Source organism: Eurypyga helias, unplaced genomic scaffold, assembly GCF_000690775.1.
Source record: "Eurypyga helias isolate BGI_N326 unplaced genomic scaffold, ASM69077v1 scaffold19232, whole genome shotgun sequence".
Lineage (NCBI taxonomy): Eukaryota > Metazoa > Chordata > Aves > Eurypygiformes > Eurypygidae > Eurypyga > Eurypyga helias.
Genome location: NW_010238067.1, coordinates 55,229 through 72,465, shown reverse-complemented (window position 1 = coordinate 72,465; position 17,237 = coordinate 55,229). Strand labels below are relative to the sequence as shown.

At 41.2% G+C, this 17,237-nt stretch overlaps 1 protein-coding gene across 1 annotated transcript in view; it reads right to left on the bottom strand.

The window, feature by feature from the left end:
* Positions 1 to 4,638: 4,638 nt before the first annotated feature.
* The window catches only part of LOC104504159 (nuclear factor of activated T-cells, cytoplasmic 3-like), a gene marked incomplete at its 5' end in the record, with an annotated part of 52,263 nt that continues 39,664 nt past the window's right edge, over positions 4,639 to 17,237 (bottom strand). Inside the window, 3 exon segments of the mRNA XM_010147726.1 lie at positions 4,639 to 5,090; positions 14,608 to 14,641; positions 14,643 to 14,709. Coding sequence (XP_010146028.1) covers positions 14,611 to 14,641; positions 14,643 to 14,709 — 98 coding nt within the window.

Here is a 17,237-nt window from a genome sequence, read left to right as displayed (position 1 = left end):
TTTCACATACCTTAACACTTTAATGGCTACAGCAGTGGCTGATCCCTGGATATTATTATTGTAAATTAATTAAAGCCAGGAGAGGAAGAAACTGAGTTGGGAGGTGGGGCATTTGGAAAAGATCTGAGTCCTCACCTAACTCACTGCAGTGGAGCAAGTGTTGGATTCAGAGCATACGGTGGTATTTTGTAGTTGCCTGGGAGAGATGGGGAGAGATGGGGAGCGAGAGAGAAGCCCAGAAACAAGCAGAGGGAAGCAGACAGCCCAAGTAATGCTCTGGAATATTGTAAGGAAATGCTAGCTACAAGGAGAGAATGAAAAGGCTTTGATTTCTTCCAGTCCTAAATGAACAGAAACTTCTGATCGCTCTTCTAAAGGCACTGAGTTTAACAAGACACTCCTTCCCTCTGCTCACCTGCAGTTACAACCAGTGCTTTGCAAGGTCTGAGTGCTGTTTTCACAGCGCCTGGAATAACGTCTGCTCTCTGCAATACAACAGACAAGGGTGTCGGTGCGAGTGCTCAGGGCTGGCCATGCTCAGCTTTCAATGCCTGCCATGACTGCACAGCCTTCCACCTCTCCTGTCCACCTTAGAGCTCAGCCTTCAGCCTGTTTGCGTCTGAGAGGAGACTTGAGTGGACAGTGAAGTATGGGCAGCTGCTCCGTGGATTATTGCTAGTGCTGGCATATGCTTGTTAGACACTGGGTAATCACATTAGAAAATGAGGAACTGCTGGTGCTATTTTTAGTGAAACTGATGTAATGACTTTGCATGCAGTTACTGGCACTGTAGCTACCCGTTTCTGCTATATTTGTAGATAAAAAACCATCGGTGAAGGTAATTGGTCAGGACATGCATTTTAAGTAAGGGGCTAATCCTAGACTGGCCCGTGTTCTCCCTGTGCAAAGTGAGGAGGAGATCCCTGTGTGATTGCTGCTCTTTCTCCTGGGCAGGTGTGTGCTGTTAACCAGAGGCCAGAGCTCTTGCTCCAGCACTGAGCTGGGAACAACTACAGACCTTAATAGGCCTTGGGATTCCACAGATGAGTAAGAGACCCTGTAACAAAACCGCAAGGCAGATAAAAATCTTCTCAGTAGCACTGATGTCACCGAGATGTAGGTTTGAGGACTGGAATCTATGGTACCATTCCCAAAGGCCTTGCCCTCAGTACTGCTTGATCAGCCAAGATTTGGCAAATAATTGAGACTTTGCAGGATTTTACATCTATTTCTGAAACCGTTTAGCTGCATCTCGTCTAGGATAATACCCTTCTGGGAATGGAAATTACTCTTTATGACGTGCTTCCCGAATAATAATTTCTAGAATACTTTCTCAGAATAATCCTGTGATCGTCGAATCAAAACACTGACACTTGCAAGTATGAACTCGCCGTTGTACAAACCGGTGCTGTCAGCGCTGCTCGTCGCTCCTGACGTACGTATAGACTCACTGTTGCTGGCTCCAAGCTGAGCCCCAACCTCTTACCATATTGCTTCCACATTGCTGTGTGTCTGGGGGAATATCAGATGTCACACCCGAGCGTAGACGGTTACCACGGCATGGCAAACAGGGAGGCTGCCTTTGGGTCTGCCCTTTAAAGAAATCACAACGCATCTGCATTCTTTTTATTTATTTGAACACTATGATTTAAGAGCCTAAATGCAAGTTTTTCCCTTTATTTCTGCAAGTAGCACTGCAATCATAACTTACAAAAATGTTTAAAATACAAAATGTACATGAAATTACAATACAAGGCTCTGTAAACATCTAGAACTTAATCTTTATTGTCCCACATTTTTAAATATAAAACTTCAATTTGAACGATTTCCGAACCTCAAGGAATGACATCCATTATGAGTATCAAAAATAGAGTTTCAAAGCTTTTGTGTCAGAACAAAACTGTCACGTTATTTTCATTCTTTGGTTTAAAAAGGACGGCAGTTCCCCTGATAACATAAGTGTTTAACTACAGAAATTCAGATTGCTAGTTTATGGTAACTTCAGAGATCACCCTCCCCCGGATTAATGTGCTACCCCTTAATTTTTTAACATTGATCTTTGACCTTCCTTATAGAAAAGCTACTTCATCATTAAGGCTTTCCTTCAGGATAATCTAAATTATTAAAAAGTTTTGGAAAAGTCCTCAGGGAGAAGAAAGGGCTTAAGGGCAAGGAAGTGGATGCCAACAAAATATCAACAGTTGCCGGGTTCTGTTGTTTAATTAAATTTGCATAGTCCAATAGAGATTGTGTGCTTTTTATATCACTAAAATTATACAAGATTAACAGTCTTTACCTACGTTATCACACAAGCTAAAATAAAATTAAGACCCTTGTACTGAAGCTTTTACAAGGCAAATACAAAACTGCTTTAGTATCCAAAGCTATATTTTTAAAATTTAATTTTTAAATAGGAAAGCGTCTCTATGTCTACAGGCATCAAGGTATTTAAAGGCATCAGAAAATTTAGTGCATAGCAACTCCGCATTGTTTGGGCTCCTATATTTTAGGTACAGTGTGAATTCCAGCTACTTGGAGAACTTGCAAGGAGAGCCTGTACCGGTAGGATAAAGGAGCGGAAATCCCATACAGTATGAAAGCTTTTAAGTCAGAATTCTCCTACAAACAGTGGTTAATGCAAAAGACCCGATACATGAATGAAAACTGGAACACGCCGTGCCACCAGCACGCAGTCTGAAGACAATTACATAGTTTACAGTGTTGGGTGGGGTGGGTTTTTTTTTGGGTTGGTTGGGTTTTTTTAACGTGTTAAACCCATAAATAGATGTATTTCTGAGCATGTGAATCCTTTTCTCGTATCTTTAACATAAATGAGGACAGAGTAAAGCACCATCGCTGACAACAATGTCACACTTTTCAGATTATAGCCCTGCCCTTTTTTTTTTCCCTGCAAATTTAAGGATTTGCACCACTAACAATACATTCACAAAAAGGATGCTTAAGATTCCCAGCACGCACATAGCGGCCTTGCACTTACCATGTTTGGAATAACTGAAACATCAGGATAGCAGCCTTAGGCTGCACTCTTAAAAGGAAGTACGTGATCAACAGCTACGTTTTCACCCCCTTAACGCACGCTCTTTTAAAAAGCCCGTGATTCGGCTGTTAGACGGGTGCGATTACAGCTACTGAAATGGTGGTGGTGCTTGGATGCTGACTGTAGGGGTGATGAGAGCAGGGGTATCTAGGGGTACTCAGCCTGCAGAAGGCTCGATGGAAAGTATTCCCCATGACTGTCTGCCAAAATGCAACATCAGCAGAACCTAGTATTACAAGTCCGCAACGGTATATCCACTTTAAGAGCGTTTTACTGTAATTTAACAGTCTGTAGTAATTTTCTACAGAAAGAGGTATGTGCTCCACGGGTGTCAAACAACAGAAATGTCCCCAGTTGACTGAACTAGTTTCAATGCAAGTACACTTTCAATATTTCAAAATTTTTTGAGTGTATTTGCTCTTAGATTTCGCTAGAACATCCTGGGTTCCTCAAACGAGGAACTAAAACTAATATCGTAAGTGTTTTGAGGTTCAGTGTATTTCTGGTCTTACGTTGCTGTGATTGCTGTACCCTGTGTGCTCCGTAGCCGAAAGCTGTGTAAACGACAGTGTCTTCTGGGGGTGGGAAGTGTTTGTGGCCTGAGCAGCCCGTTTCAGATCCTCACCTAGGTTTCTGATCACAGAGGCCTGATGCTTTTAATAACCGTCTAAACCACGTTTCAAACTTACCGGGTTATGTGGGTAAGGGAAATGCATCCTTAGAGCACAGCAATCTTGTGTAAGTCTTTGGTAGCTTCGGTTTGCACGTTTACAATCAAACATGGGCAAATTATACCACCTAATTCACAGTAAATAACTTATTACTGAACTGACGCTTACAAACAGCTTAAATTTAAGGAACTGTAATTGCCATCTCCTCAGGACTTGCAAGTGGCATGGTCAGGCATACAGCATATTAAAGATACAGATGCGATCAGATGGTTTATTGCATGGAAAACTTGAATGCCACTGAATCGGGGATTTCAAAACCGTATTCTGTAGGGATAATAGGAACACTTAGATCCTCAGGAAATATTAAAATTGCTCCTGTATCTAACATGGCTTTGATGTTGCTGTTCTTTAAAATCCTACTGCTCAAATTTGATTACAAATCTACGAAAAAGCTATTTCAAGAAGGAGCCTGTGCTAATAAAGAACAGGAAGATTATCCACAAAGTTATAAAAGCTAGATTTTGGAATGTCATTTCTATCCCAACACTTTCATGATGGAATGGTCTTTTTGCAGCCTATCAAGTAACATTTTCAGTTTATAAACAAGTGCAGATCTACATTTGGCTTTGCTTCCTATGAATCTAAGAAAGAAAACACTACAGTATTGGTATACACAATGGCTTCCGCGGCATTGGCTTCAGGTGACAGGCATGATTCGCCACTGGAAGATCGTATTAAAAAAAAAATTAAACAACAGAAGCTTTAAAGGCTTTCCAAAATGACCAAAAGGTGTTACAAATCACCAGTTACAAACTATGCTATCTCTAAGGGAAAGCAGCACACTGCAGATGTGTATGAAATCTTTTTCCACATTCAGTACTGTGACTATTATAAGAGCAAACTAACATCTCCACACATCTGAAGCACTTACAATATAAAAGTATTCTACTTAAATGCAAAAAGCAAAGCTTGTTTGTAACTTCAAAACAGTTAAAATATCTGGTGTAGATTCTGTGTGTCCGTTTTAAGAAGTCTCTTTACAGCATCTGAGGAACTATAATTAAAATGCTCTGTCTCTGCATCAAAAATGTAACCCGCTAAAGGGGCTCTGCAAGGATCCACTGTTCCAGTTCATAAAGGCCACAGAGTTGGAAGCACAGTAAGTCTAAAGAGGAAGAGGACGAAAAATAGAGAAACTGTTGAGTTTTCATGGATGTTTAGTTGTCAGCTTATCCGTTACTGGATTCCATCAGATATTCGTGTCTCCAGAGATCCAGGACATGCACGTGCAGACTGGCTGGCCGCTGTTGTTCCATGTGACACTGAGATCTGTGACATATCTCTTCCTATGATCTCATTCACTACAAAAAAAAAAAAAGTGACTCTTTTAATGCTTTCCAAAAGGTAGAACCCATCAGTGTATCCCTCTTAAAAAGAAATATTTCAGTGCTAAGCCTTGATGCAGTTAATTAACAGAAGATGAATGAGGACCCTAACTTCAGTAACAGCTGGGGGGGAGGGAGGGGCACAAAAAACAAGTCCTGGTTTCTCTGTGGGAGAATCCCTGAACCACTTGAAAATGAGCCCATGGCTGCTCATGACAAGCAGGTAACTGAAAGGCACAGCGTGGGTCAGTTTAGCACAGATTTCCCCACAGAAATCCTCCTGTTCAGGGGTGTTACGGGCACAACAAATAAACTCTTGGCTCTTTCAGGCTACTTATAGAACTTCCTCAGAACTTGGATTTGGGTTAACAGAGTATTCTTTTTTAATACTATACCTGTTTAATGGGCCAGTTTTCTGAATACTCGCATTTCTGAAACTGCAGTAACAAAATCTTCCTTAGTTATCCGTCAGCGTTTCTCCAGTGAAGAATTAAGTGACTGATAGGCGGGTCATGTCAGTTTGTGTGTCTGTGTGTGTTGAATTCAGTAAGGATGAGCCAACTGCTACTATTTACAAGTGAAGGACACCGCTGTCCATAGGACAAAGTAGCACTTATTGATAATAATAATTTAGTTATCAATAATAATTAATTACTCTAAAGCCTAGATAACTGACTGCAGTACAATTGAGGATGGAAGGTGAAAAAAAATAATTCTTTTAATGGATAAGCATAAATGCAGTGATATAAATGTCCATTTTACAAAACGGGCCATAGTAAGTTTAACTAAGAAAACTGAGTAATATTTTAAGTGGAGATGAAAAATATCACAGTAAATAGTAATGACAAATTTATGATAAATATTAGGGGATAACCCAAATATAAATTATTATTGAATAGTTAGAAGAGGCAGTCAATTGTGTTGTTTTCCATGGTTGGCATACAGTATCTCTTCTTCAGCAAGACTTTGAGTATGCTGAATTATGTCATAGAAAAGCCTCTGACATGAGTTTGTTTGGACCTTCCAGAAATACATTTAATGGGATCCCTTACTTGAGTAAGGACCATTCCTAGTACAAACAAGACTCTTCTCCCCGCCCCAACCCCCTCCAGTAAGCTTCTGCAGAAAACGGATTTGGAGCCTAGGCTTTTGCTCTATTGTTCTCCACTGGGTAACTTTACAGAACAATACTGATGTACTTCACCACCCTTCTTGATGTTTCCTTAATTTCTTAGCTTCCAACTAACCGTTCCTGTCTGATGGAAGCACAACAAAATCAATCTACAGGCAGTGTGAATTGCTCTTTCTGTTTAGAGAGTGTCGAACAGTCTGAGCGTTGCCTTTTGCTGCAGCAGTAGCATAGGTGGGTCTGAAAGAAAGGGTAGTAACGTTGTGAATGCTCTGAAGTATGTGCAGTGTATGTAAAAACCCCACTCTGAAACCAAGTGTTGTCTATATTTTTTTTGTTTACTTGGGAAAGCTTTAGAATTGCCTTATGTCATGCACCTGTGAGTAAAGGCAGTCGAAGGCAATGTGTGAATGCACGGACAGTGTGTTAAAAACACAGCATCGCAGCCCAAAGGTTCAAACAGTCGGAGGAGCGATGTAACAGCCAATTCCCTCGAGCATGACAAGGCTTGCAATGTACTGGGCTTCAAAAAAACAGCTGTTAAAAACCAAGACTTTTTAAAAATAAAACGTGGATGTTCACTGAGAATGGTTTCTGTCAGGCGCGCGTTAGCTCGCTCGAACTGCAGGACCTCCAACAGCTCTTAGCTACTGTTTCCTGCTCAGCAGGTTCCTTGTGCAAACCCTGCAGCTGCTCGGTACCGCTAATGCATGGAGTGGTACAATAAATAAAAATACCCTTCATATTCCGAGATTATTAGACAGCTCCTTCCTTTGAGTTTTGATAGGTCAGTGTGTGTACTGGCAGCATCAGAACAAATTGGCCTACACGGCTGCAGCGTGCCATAGCTCCCACGGGCAAAGGTGCTGAACGGAACAGCATGTAGCCACGTGGCATGACGTTTTCCTTAAACCTGACTGCACTGTGAACACAATAGCTGGTCACGTGGTGTTCTCTCTGCCAAAGTTCTATGTAACTCCTTATACAGAGTATTAAATTCAAGTTACAGGTTAGTTTGTGGTGTGTTGTTTCAAAACAATCATGGATTTGTATACAAGAAGCTGTTTTATAGCTCAGTGTGGTAGCTCTGTCATACCTTTCAATCTGCTGGTGGAGAACTTGTTTGGCAACACTTTTGGGATCAAGAATTATCTGGCTTATATGGATTTGCATTTGAAACATCTACCATTTCTGAGGGAAATACAGCACCTTGTCTTCTTCCCAACAGAAAATTGGAGTGGAGTAGTTGTAACTTGCCAGAGTGATTTTATGCATGTTGTGTTTGGGGGTTTTTGTGTTTGTTTTAAATAAGAAGTATCTAAACCGGTGTTCTGTCAGAGCACTATGCAAGCCTAAACACAAGGCCAGGATCTGTTTTGTGCTGTGTCTGCAAAGGTGTGTTTTCACGTTTTCACAGACCAACACCTCTCCCCATTTTATGCTTTTCAAGAGTGCCCATTTCAGCTGCCTGGAAATCTGCCAGCAAATCAACAGAGGGGGGATGCTTGCAGGCTCTGGAAGACTGTACGTTGATTTAGGTTATGTACAGATGATGGTAGAAGTGCTTCAAGGAAAGCAGAGCCTGCAGAAGCCAGATGCTGCCATCAAAGTGCTCTAACCTTCTGCTACGCCGTAGGCTGGCTGCCAGCTTGGAGATAGCTGGGCAGGGCCAGACAGGGAGCAGTGCGGTAACCAGTGACATGTGGCACGGGCCCTTGGCCGGACCGCTCTGCCCAACACACGTGTGAGCGGTGGAAGGGATGAGTGGGGTGTACCAACGCAGCACGCAGGCTAGCATGATGGAGAAATGGGTGTTTAAATCAGGAAAGCAGCTTCTCTAGAGACAGCTGGTCTTTTAAAGCATGGAAAAAAACGTTGTACAGAAGCCATAATGAATATTTAGCAAAATTAGGCAGCCTGAAAGTCCTTTGGAACACTGAGGAGCTGTACAACTCGGCTTTAAGGCAGCATGATGAGGTGCCTGCATGTAGCCAAGGTGGGAAGCATTTGGCTTTATACATAGGACATCCTGTGTTTACCAGCATTATCGTAACTAACCTGTCTTTCTGACAGTGAACTGGTGTAAATTAAAGAAGTTTAAATGTAAATCATGTAGTCAGTAAGAAGAGTTAAAATCCTGCATAGAAACATACAAGACTGAAGGTGAAATCATATGGTGTTTTCCTTTTTGTATTAATCTGTGATGGAGAAAATAAATACTAAAAGAGAAATCCAAAGGTTAGTATTGGAATGCAGGACACACTGCCTTCTTCCACAGGGTCAGTCACACACCATTCAGTGGTCTGTGATTAAAACTGAAAATGTAATTATTGAGCAGAAACACAGGCTTTCTACAATATTGTCTAGCAAAATCCAAGTTCTCAGATGACAAACTGGAAGAGGGAGTTATCCAGAGAAAGGACTGAGCTCAGGCTGTACTGGTGATGCTTTACAAACAAAAGGAAACTTCTTTCCTGTGCTTGCAGAGAACACTTTATCCCACCTTTCCAGTTTTTGACTATGGGGTATGTGGGCTATGCTGTCCTAGAAATACAGCTGGAAAGATTTTTTTGCTGAACCTTAGAAGCGATCCAGTCAGCAACTAGATCCTGGGAAACCAAGACACATGGCTTCTTTACTACATGAACTTATTGTTATAGAAGTTCCTTCCCTCCTTCAGCACAAGTTCCTGGGGGAAGGCGGCAGAGCTTGTTCAGGATGCAGTGAGATGGATCTCTGGTGTGTTGCTGAGGTTCGCTATGGTCTGCCTGCCAGGTTCGTTTGTGCTGTGTAGTTTATACTTCTGTTGCTTCTCTGAAGAAAGCCATGGGACTTGGGCTGGAGGCGAGCAGTAATGTGAGTAGGGCCGTGACTCTTCAAAGTCTACCACCATCTTCCCACTCCCCATCCCCCTTAAAATCACTGCCTCTTTGGTGCCAGGTCCTCTGATCTGACTGACAATCCCAGACCCTGCACCTCTACTGTCAAGAGATGAGGAACCAGAAATACTCTACAAACTAAATGCTTAGAGCTCTAGCTAAATTTAGTACTCGGTACCTACGGATCACCTACAGTTGTTTCGGATGATCAGTGTCAACTGAGTGGGTAACATCAAAAGTGTTATCAAATGTTTTATGGGCTAACTATCCAGGTTCCTAATCTTGAAATAATGGCTGGATGAGATCAAAAGAGAGGGGTGGCACAATCCCCTGCTACAGAAGTGGTAACCACATCTCAAAAAGTTGTTTGTCAGGTATGGCACGGATCAAAATTCAATTCAATGCAAAATGCTAAGCTGCCTTTTTTTTTTTTGATCAGGCAGTGAAATGGAAATTATTTTAGAAACTTTCTTATGTCTATTTAATTGACCTCTTTGGCAGCTATCCCAGATCTCATAATTTCAGCTGTTACTTTATTTGCAACATAGTTTCTCCTTTTTCTTCCCTAGTATTTATACACAGTGTAAGTTGGCTGGTATATGTATACTAATAGTTAAAAATAGATTGTGCAAAACACAATTTAACATGGTGGGGAGAAAACCCTGGGCTACAGACAGATTAGATTGGACCTGTCAATACGGGTGATACCGTAGTGTTGTATGGCAAAGATTTTTGTGGGTTTGATTTTATTTTTTGGGGCTTTGTTCTTCCCCTTCTGTGCTGCATCAAAAAAGCATGAACATGCTGCAGTGGAAAAGCACTGACAGTCAGCTGGAGGCTCAAGCCCCTGTGACCTCTCAACCAAATTAAGCAGCAGGCTAACATCAGTACCAGCAGAACAGATAACTAGCTCTGACTTCCGGATCTGCTGTCAAGCTTGTAAAACAAGAGCAACCACATATTGTTTTACTGGGTTGTTCCTACTGTTTTGATTGCACATAGCGTTCTGTTTGCCTTTTTAAGTCCCTACTGACTGCACACGGGAAAGACAGCGGAGCCATGGTGATGGACAGAGAACTGGGCCACGGCTCCTTGGAGGCCTCTTCCCCACTCCCCCTGTCCTGAACGCTCTGCCTGAGGGCTCTGCCTTCTTGGTCACTGAAGACTTGCACTGGGACAGCTGATAAAGCTACTGCTCCAGCCATTTGCTGCATCAACAGCCAGACTGTCCATGAAGATCTCTTAAAACTGTTGCAATTTGCAATCCAGAGTTTTAAGATAAACTAAAATTAGGTTGAACAGCTCAGCCATTTGTGCAGCGAGTGACACATACAGCTGTGTATGGGCAGTAATCTTATCAGCTGTTCCAACAGAGACGTGTCCTGTGGGCAGCGCTGGCCAGCCTCCCAGGAGACACTCTCACCTACAAAAACTTACCCACGTTAGCTGGTTTGAACAGAACAAAGCTGTTGGGGTATGAAGCACAACAGCATCATGAAAACTGGTGGTTTTAGTAATAACTTGCCGAGTGTTTTGGATAAATTAAAAAAAAAAAGTTACAAATTTAGAGTAACAACTTCTTAAAAGAGGAACTGGTGCTCTGGTATATTTAAGATCTATGTTTTCTCCCCACTGGTTTATTTAACCAATTCTGCAATGTCACCTTAACTTTTCTCTCAGTGTGAGACCAATCCATAATTTATCAGTCAGCCTGTATACCTGTACCACCTTACTGAATATTTTATATTAGAATAAAAACACATTGAGGTGTAGCATGATCTCAAAGATAGGTGTTTAAAGTTCTAACATCAGAAGTAAAGGCATTATCTTTTTAAATCAAATGCCAACCAAATAGTAGCATGCAGTGAAATCGCTCTGTACTTAATTCCCCCTTTCCCTGTGAAGGCCGAGACACAAATATTTTGTACTGGAGTGCAAAGGCCTGAACCTGAAGGCCTTTCTGGGAATACTGCAAGTAATCTCTTTTCCCTTGCAAGAAGCTGGTAATCAGCACCTGTACTTTCTATAGGACAAGAGAATCTCTCTACTAGGCAGTTAACAGGTATTTTAGATTTTTGAAGATCAAAAATACTGCCTGAAAAAGCACCATGGAGAACTACAAGCAAACCGGGTCAGAGTACAAACCAGTAGGTATGTAATGGGCAGAGACCTAGGAAAAACACATCTTGATCCTTCCCCAGGATGTTCCACCAGCCTCCAAAATGTGTTTGTCCATAGAAGCACCTTTTGATGAATGGTCCCAGTTGGCCTTTTTCCCTGGGGTCTATTAGGTCTGTGCAAAATTCTGTCATCCGCAGCGCTCTGAGACAGTAAGTTCCAAAGCTTAACTGTGTGTATCTGTAGCAATGTTTTATAGAGCTGTTGAACTTGCTGCATGATTACTTGGTGGACACTTCTATTATTTTTCTCTCCCAAGAAGTGTTTTTGTTTCCGTGCACCCATTCCTTTTATTATCCTTAGCATAGCCTCATTCATTTTTCTGGCTGGAGAGTCCTACCTGATTCAACAGAACTTCTATTCCAAATCTTTGGCCATGCTAGTCGTCCTTGACCAAAACACCCCACAAAACAACATGTATGCATCCAACTCTTTTACGACTGCAAGGACAAGATGTAAGCACATTACAGATCTATCTATATACCCGCATCTGTTCCGGTTTTCTATTCAACAGAACTTCTATTCCAAATCTTTGGCCATGCTAGTCGTCCTTGACCAAAACACCCCACAAAACAACATGTATGCATCCAACTCTTTTACGACTGCAAGGACAAGATGTAAGCACATTACAGATCTATATACCTGCATCTGTTACGGTTTTCTGCTGGTTTCCTAATTATTCCTAGCATTTATTCACCCTAATTAGAACTACTTTTAACACTACTGAGCAAGTTTTCATAGAATTGTCCATTTTAAATTCAAGACAGTTATAAATGAGAGCAGTTGGAGAGCATGTCACTGTATGTATAGAATTAGGGCAGGGTTTTTTTCCTTCCCTTACCCCAGTTTCCACTCCTTGAGCAAACAGATTCTCTTTAATCACAAGGTCTTCATGTAGCAGTTTCTAGACAGTTTTTGGTTTTCACTGCCCTAAAGAGCTGAGCAGCAGCAGCGTCACACTTACCAACTTCCAGTCCCCTGGCTCCCAATCCAGGAGCAGGAAGAAGTTATGCATTACAGTTAATTGTGCAACTGGTGCTGACTCTCTCGGGGCTGTTGCCTGTGAGGTGAATTGTCACTGTCTCTGTTTTGAAGCCTTTTTACTGACACTTCAACTTGTGATAGGTACTGCAACGTGTCCCTTTTTCAAAGGACTTTGATATGAGAATCTCTAGTTCCTCAACTGTGAGCATCAATACAAAAGCCTTTACGTTCATTTATCTGATTATAACTGAATTCCTGAGTTGGCACCTGTTGGCCAGGTCACACATTTAACCAAATAATTTTAAAATTCTTTTGTCTTCTGCACTTGGAAGCAGCTGTAGTCTCTCTTGCTGAACAGGAGTTGCACACTTACTCTGAACTTACACAAACAGCTTGCAGACTGCTTGCAAATATTTTACCCTTTTGACCACGTCTTTTGTCTTAAGTAAGTTTTCTTGTTTTTCTGTAGTTCCCCTTCTGAAGTTTGTCACAGCCTGCAAGGCTGAAACTGCTACAAAAAGAAAGATTTTTTTTAAATTGTTACATTTTTGGAAGCAGTTCCTGTACGCTGCTTTGGACCAAATAAAGAGATGTTTCCCCTTGTGGGTTCTTCTCATGACTTAGTGCTCCATGAAGCAGTCATCACACGTACGTTCTATAAAGGATGACTCAAACATTCCATTAGTGCATTTACTGCCTTTGCGGATTGCTGATCTCCGGCAGCACACTCGTTACGGTTGCTCTCCTGTTCAGCAGTATGATTTAGAAGCTGTCGTCTTCCTAATTTAAGCCTGGAAGTTCAATCTGTAAGCATTCTGTACTCAGAGTTGATACAGTCAGCGTGTCTGATTTGGCACTAAGCATTCTAACTTCCTGTGTAAACTCTTGTATTAGTTCCACACTGACTCTCCCTTACACCAAATACATAAAATACCCATTATTTTGATTTTTAAAAATGCTGTGTTTCCCCAATGCTAGCATTCGTGCATAAGCATATTTTTCTCTGGGTCTGGTTTTCCATTTGTGTGCTCTTTTACAACGGGACCTGTCGGTGCACACTCCATAAGTCTAAGTTTGGAGTTTGCCAACCTGTGAGTCGCTCTTCAGTTGATGATACTGGGTTCTGGAGATTATTTTATTACTGAGTTTTTGTTTTTTTTTCAAGAACTCCTGCTGTTCAACAGTTATTCTGTACCTACTAGGTAGAGGATACAGCCTAGAACACAGGCATCATCTAAGCCATAACTGGTAGTTCGCTAACCAATTAGCTGTGTCAAGACACAGAAATGGCAGCTTCGTGTATAGAAATTGTTTTCCCAAGTTTTGCCGCTCTGAGTAGTAGCTGCTCACCTTATCACAATGTTATTAGTATGTAAGGAAAGCAGAACTAGTTTTTTTGAAAGATGGTAGAAGACCAACATCGTGATTTATTTTAGCTTTGTGGGCAAACAGGATCAGTCTACAGACTAATTGTGTGAGTTTTATTAAGGCTCTATACAGGGCTTGGTTACTTTATTGTTAACGATCTCAAATCTACTGTACACTTACAGGCGTTCCCCTTTAAAAACCCATGGGGAAAGTAAAGTGTGTCATGTGTTTATACACACACATATATAAACAAACAAGGGACAGTATAGTTCTTTGGCATTTTAGACATGTTTGTAAGAAAGTGAAAAACGCTTAAGGATGAGTATGAACACAAACACGACCAATATATCATGCGTCACTTTCTAATACTGTTACTGTTCAGGAGTCACAGTGCATAATTATCTTGTTTGTATGTGAAATAAAGAGGCTGAAAGCATCTTAAAATAAATCTAGATGATCTTTCCCCATTACAGTGCCCACGCAACTAGAAATCTATTTACGAAATCTGTATTCCTAATACTTAGGCTGGCAGCGCACGCCGCTATTCCATCTATTTAAATTGACATTGCTTCATCTTTTTAAAAAAGGAGAAGCATGCTAAACTTCTCAGAGTTAACTGATCTGGCCACTCTACAACCTTGACCATATTTGGCTGCAGATTTTCATATCCTCTTCTCTGTTTTACTGGATCCTACAGCACTCAGGAAGTTCTGTGGCAGCTATATGTACTTTAGCTGGAGGTTTTTACTGAATGAGTGTACAGCTGGTTCACCACTTCTGAATTCCCAACTATTTCAGAACACACCGAACACACAGGTGTCCAATTATTAAGTATAGTGTACTTAAGTACTACATAGCACTTTTCACTTGTAGATGTTAAGACTATCAAAACACTTTTCCCCTTTCCTTCGTGCTCCAATTTCAAACATTGAAGCATTTCAGTAAGCAGACTCACCCTCTAGATTTTCCACATAGGAGTTGGACATGAGTGCTGAATGTTGAGTCCATTTCTCTGTTGAACCTGATGGCTGGTATTCCAGGTCAGAGATAAAACTGTCTGTGTCAGAGAAGAAGACAGACATAACTACTGACTGGACTAAACCAAGAAGTTACAGTTCACTCAACCAGGAAGTGACTTTCAGTTTTCCTTTAACAGCACTAACTTTAAATACCCAGTTTCATTCACAACTACTACATATGTTGACATAAGGAACTATTTATAAATTATCAGAGTGCCTATTAAAAACAGTATCATTTATCTTGCATATTTAGTCACTTTTCAGTTAGCAGCCGGAGCCATAAAGGTAATGGTTAATATTTTTGGATGCCTGCCTAGTTGCATCATCATGAGTTTTATACTGCATAAATTTCATTTTAGTATTTGTGTTAGTTTAGAACATTCCTTCCGCAATTTGCTCCATCTGCTTTACTTACTGTGGTCAAATGGAAAGTGCTCATGCGCCTTGACAGCACCCCCACTAAAAAGGTAGGCAAAAGTGCATAAACCCTTTGTATCTCTTTTCATGTCCTTTAACTGAAGGGAACTGTTGCTGTAAACAGCTGTTAGCTGCCCCTTCGCCCTCAGACTGAACGTTTTGCCCAAGGTCCTGATCTGCAGTCAGGCCACGCACAGTTTGAAGCGTTGGGAAACTAGGTGTTAATCTTGGTGTAGGTGGCTCTGTCAGAGCAAGGTGATGTGAGAAACCAAGGAGGGAGTGGAGAACTGTATTCCATAGAACTGTTTATCCTGGAGGAAAAATGAATGTAGGAGTGTATTTATAACTTTAACCAACAAGTGTGTGTATATTCAGTTGTGACTGGTGAATGTGCAGAGCTTACGAGAGGACGCTGGGTTGGGTACAGAGCTGCAAGTTCAGTAAATCAGGCTTTAATACAGGTAACAAAATTACTCTGGAAACTGGCTAATTTGTGCCTCCTGGATAGGGCCACATGTTTGCTTCACCAGCATCATTTCTAAGCCCTGCTTAGGGATGACTCCAGGGAGAATGAGAGTGTTTATTCTAACTTCCTCCTGACATTCAAGCAGTTCATATCACTTCCGTGGAATTGTTTAAAGGGTAAAGTTACCTGTATTTAACCAGAAAGTGGCAAGCATTACTGGGTTTCAGTGAAAATGTCCACTGCCATTCTGAAGGAAAGGAACAGATGACAGGCAAATTCTTGTCAAATAACAGGAGATGAAGACAAGAACATTTTACCCACCAACTATGGTAGAACCAGCAAGAAAGTGACCTTTAAATAAAGATTTAATGAATCTGGGCAGATGGGCAGAAAACTACACCTTGGGATGAAACAAACTAACTGTTACAGGCAACCCTCTTTAAAGCTCAGGCTTTCAACAAAGACACTGACAGAGCCTCCAAAGAGAAGTGTGGGGTTAATTAGCTCTTTTAAGCAGCAGTCTCTGCACCATAAAGTCTGCACAGCTTATACAGTTAAGGACTATCCATCACTGTAGCAGAGAAAGATGACTGAGCAATTTTTCTAATTAATTTCATACATAGAGGGATTCTGAAGCTGCTTGACAGTATTGAGTTTTATAAATGCCTGACAAAACGAGTCGTGTGTAGCACACATTACATGTCTCCAACCAGCACCTTCTGGAATGACGCATGCATTTGCCTCGGGCATACAACATTTGCAGTTTGTGAAACATGCTAAATAAAGCAACAGCTTTTAAAGTGTGCAATATAGCATAAAGATTCTGTTCAACACCCACTGAAGTTAGATAGGACTTGAGGTACCAGATAAATACACATGAAAACACCTTCCTACCTCAATTTCATAAACATTTGAGGAAAGTTTTTACTTCCTTAAGCAATACTAGAATGTGTTTTGTATACAACAAATATAACCCTAAAATTAAAACTATTGATTTGAAATAGAAATCAAGAAAACTGACATTCTGTAGATCTATCTATTCAACTGATCAACAACACACACTTTCATGAACCACCTCTTAGTCTTGGCTCCTTCCTTAAGTAAAAAAGCTTATGGAAAACTTTAAACCCTCAATTCTCTGCACATTTGGGTCAAAACAGTATGGCAACTTAAAATTAGAGTTCTCCTATGGATACAGGCAGACCAAAAAGCTACTGGAGTTACACCATTCGGTTTTCAGGATCTCTTCCTACAGAAGTCTAGCCATGCAGTTTTTTGCAGTACTATCTGATTGGAAGTTTAGCCTGTGTGTCCTCTACTACTGCTGAACTGAAGCAGGGTGTGTGGGCAACAGGACTTACACTGGAAGATGTACTGATTTTAGAAAAGTAGATTGCAAAAAATATTCCAGAACGTGTGATTGTTTGCAGCGTCGCTCGAGTAAGTGGCACAGAGTGGGGGGGTTTAATATGCTTTGCAAAAAGAAATTTGATATAATTGCATGGCAGATGGTATCCACTCTCTAGGTGTGGTAGTGCGGCTGCATCCTCCTAGGAATTCGTGTGTTTTAGAGGACAGATGAGTGAATGGCTGTGTTCCCAGAGGTAAGAACATGATGGACAGCCTGCAGCACATGTTTCCATGTATACGGGCCTTCTTGTGTCAGCTCCCGATAGAGTTCTG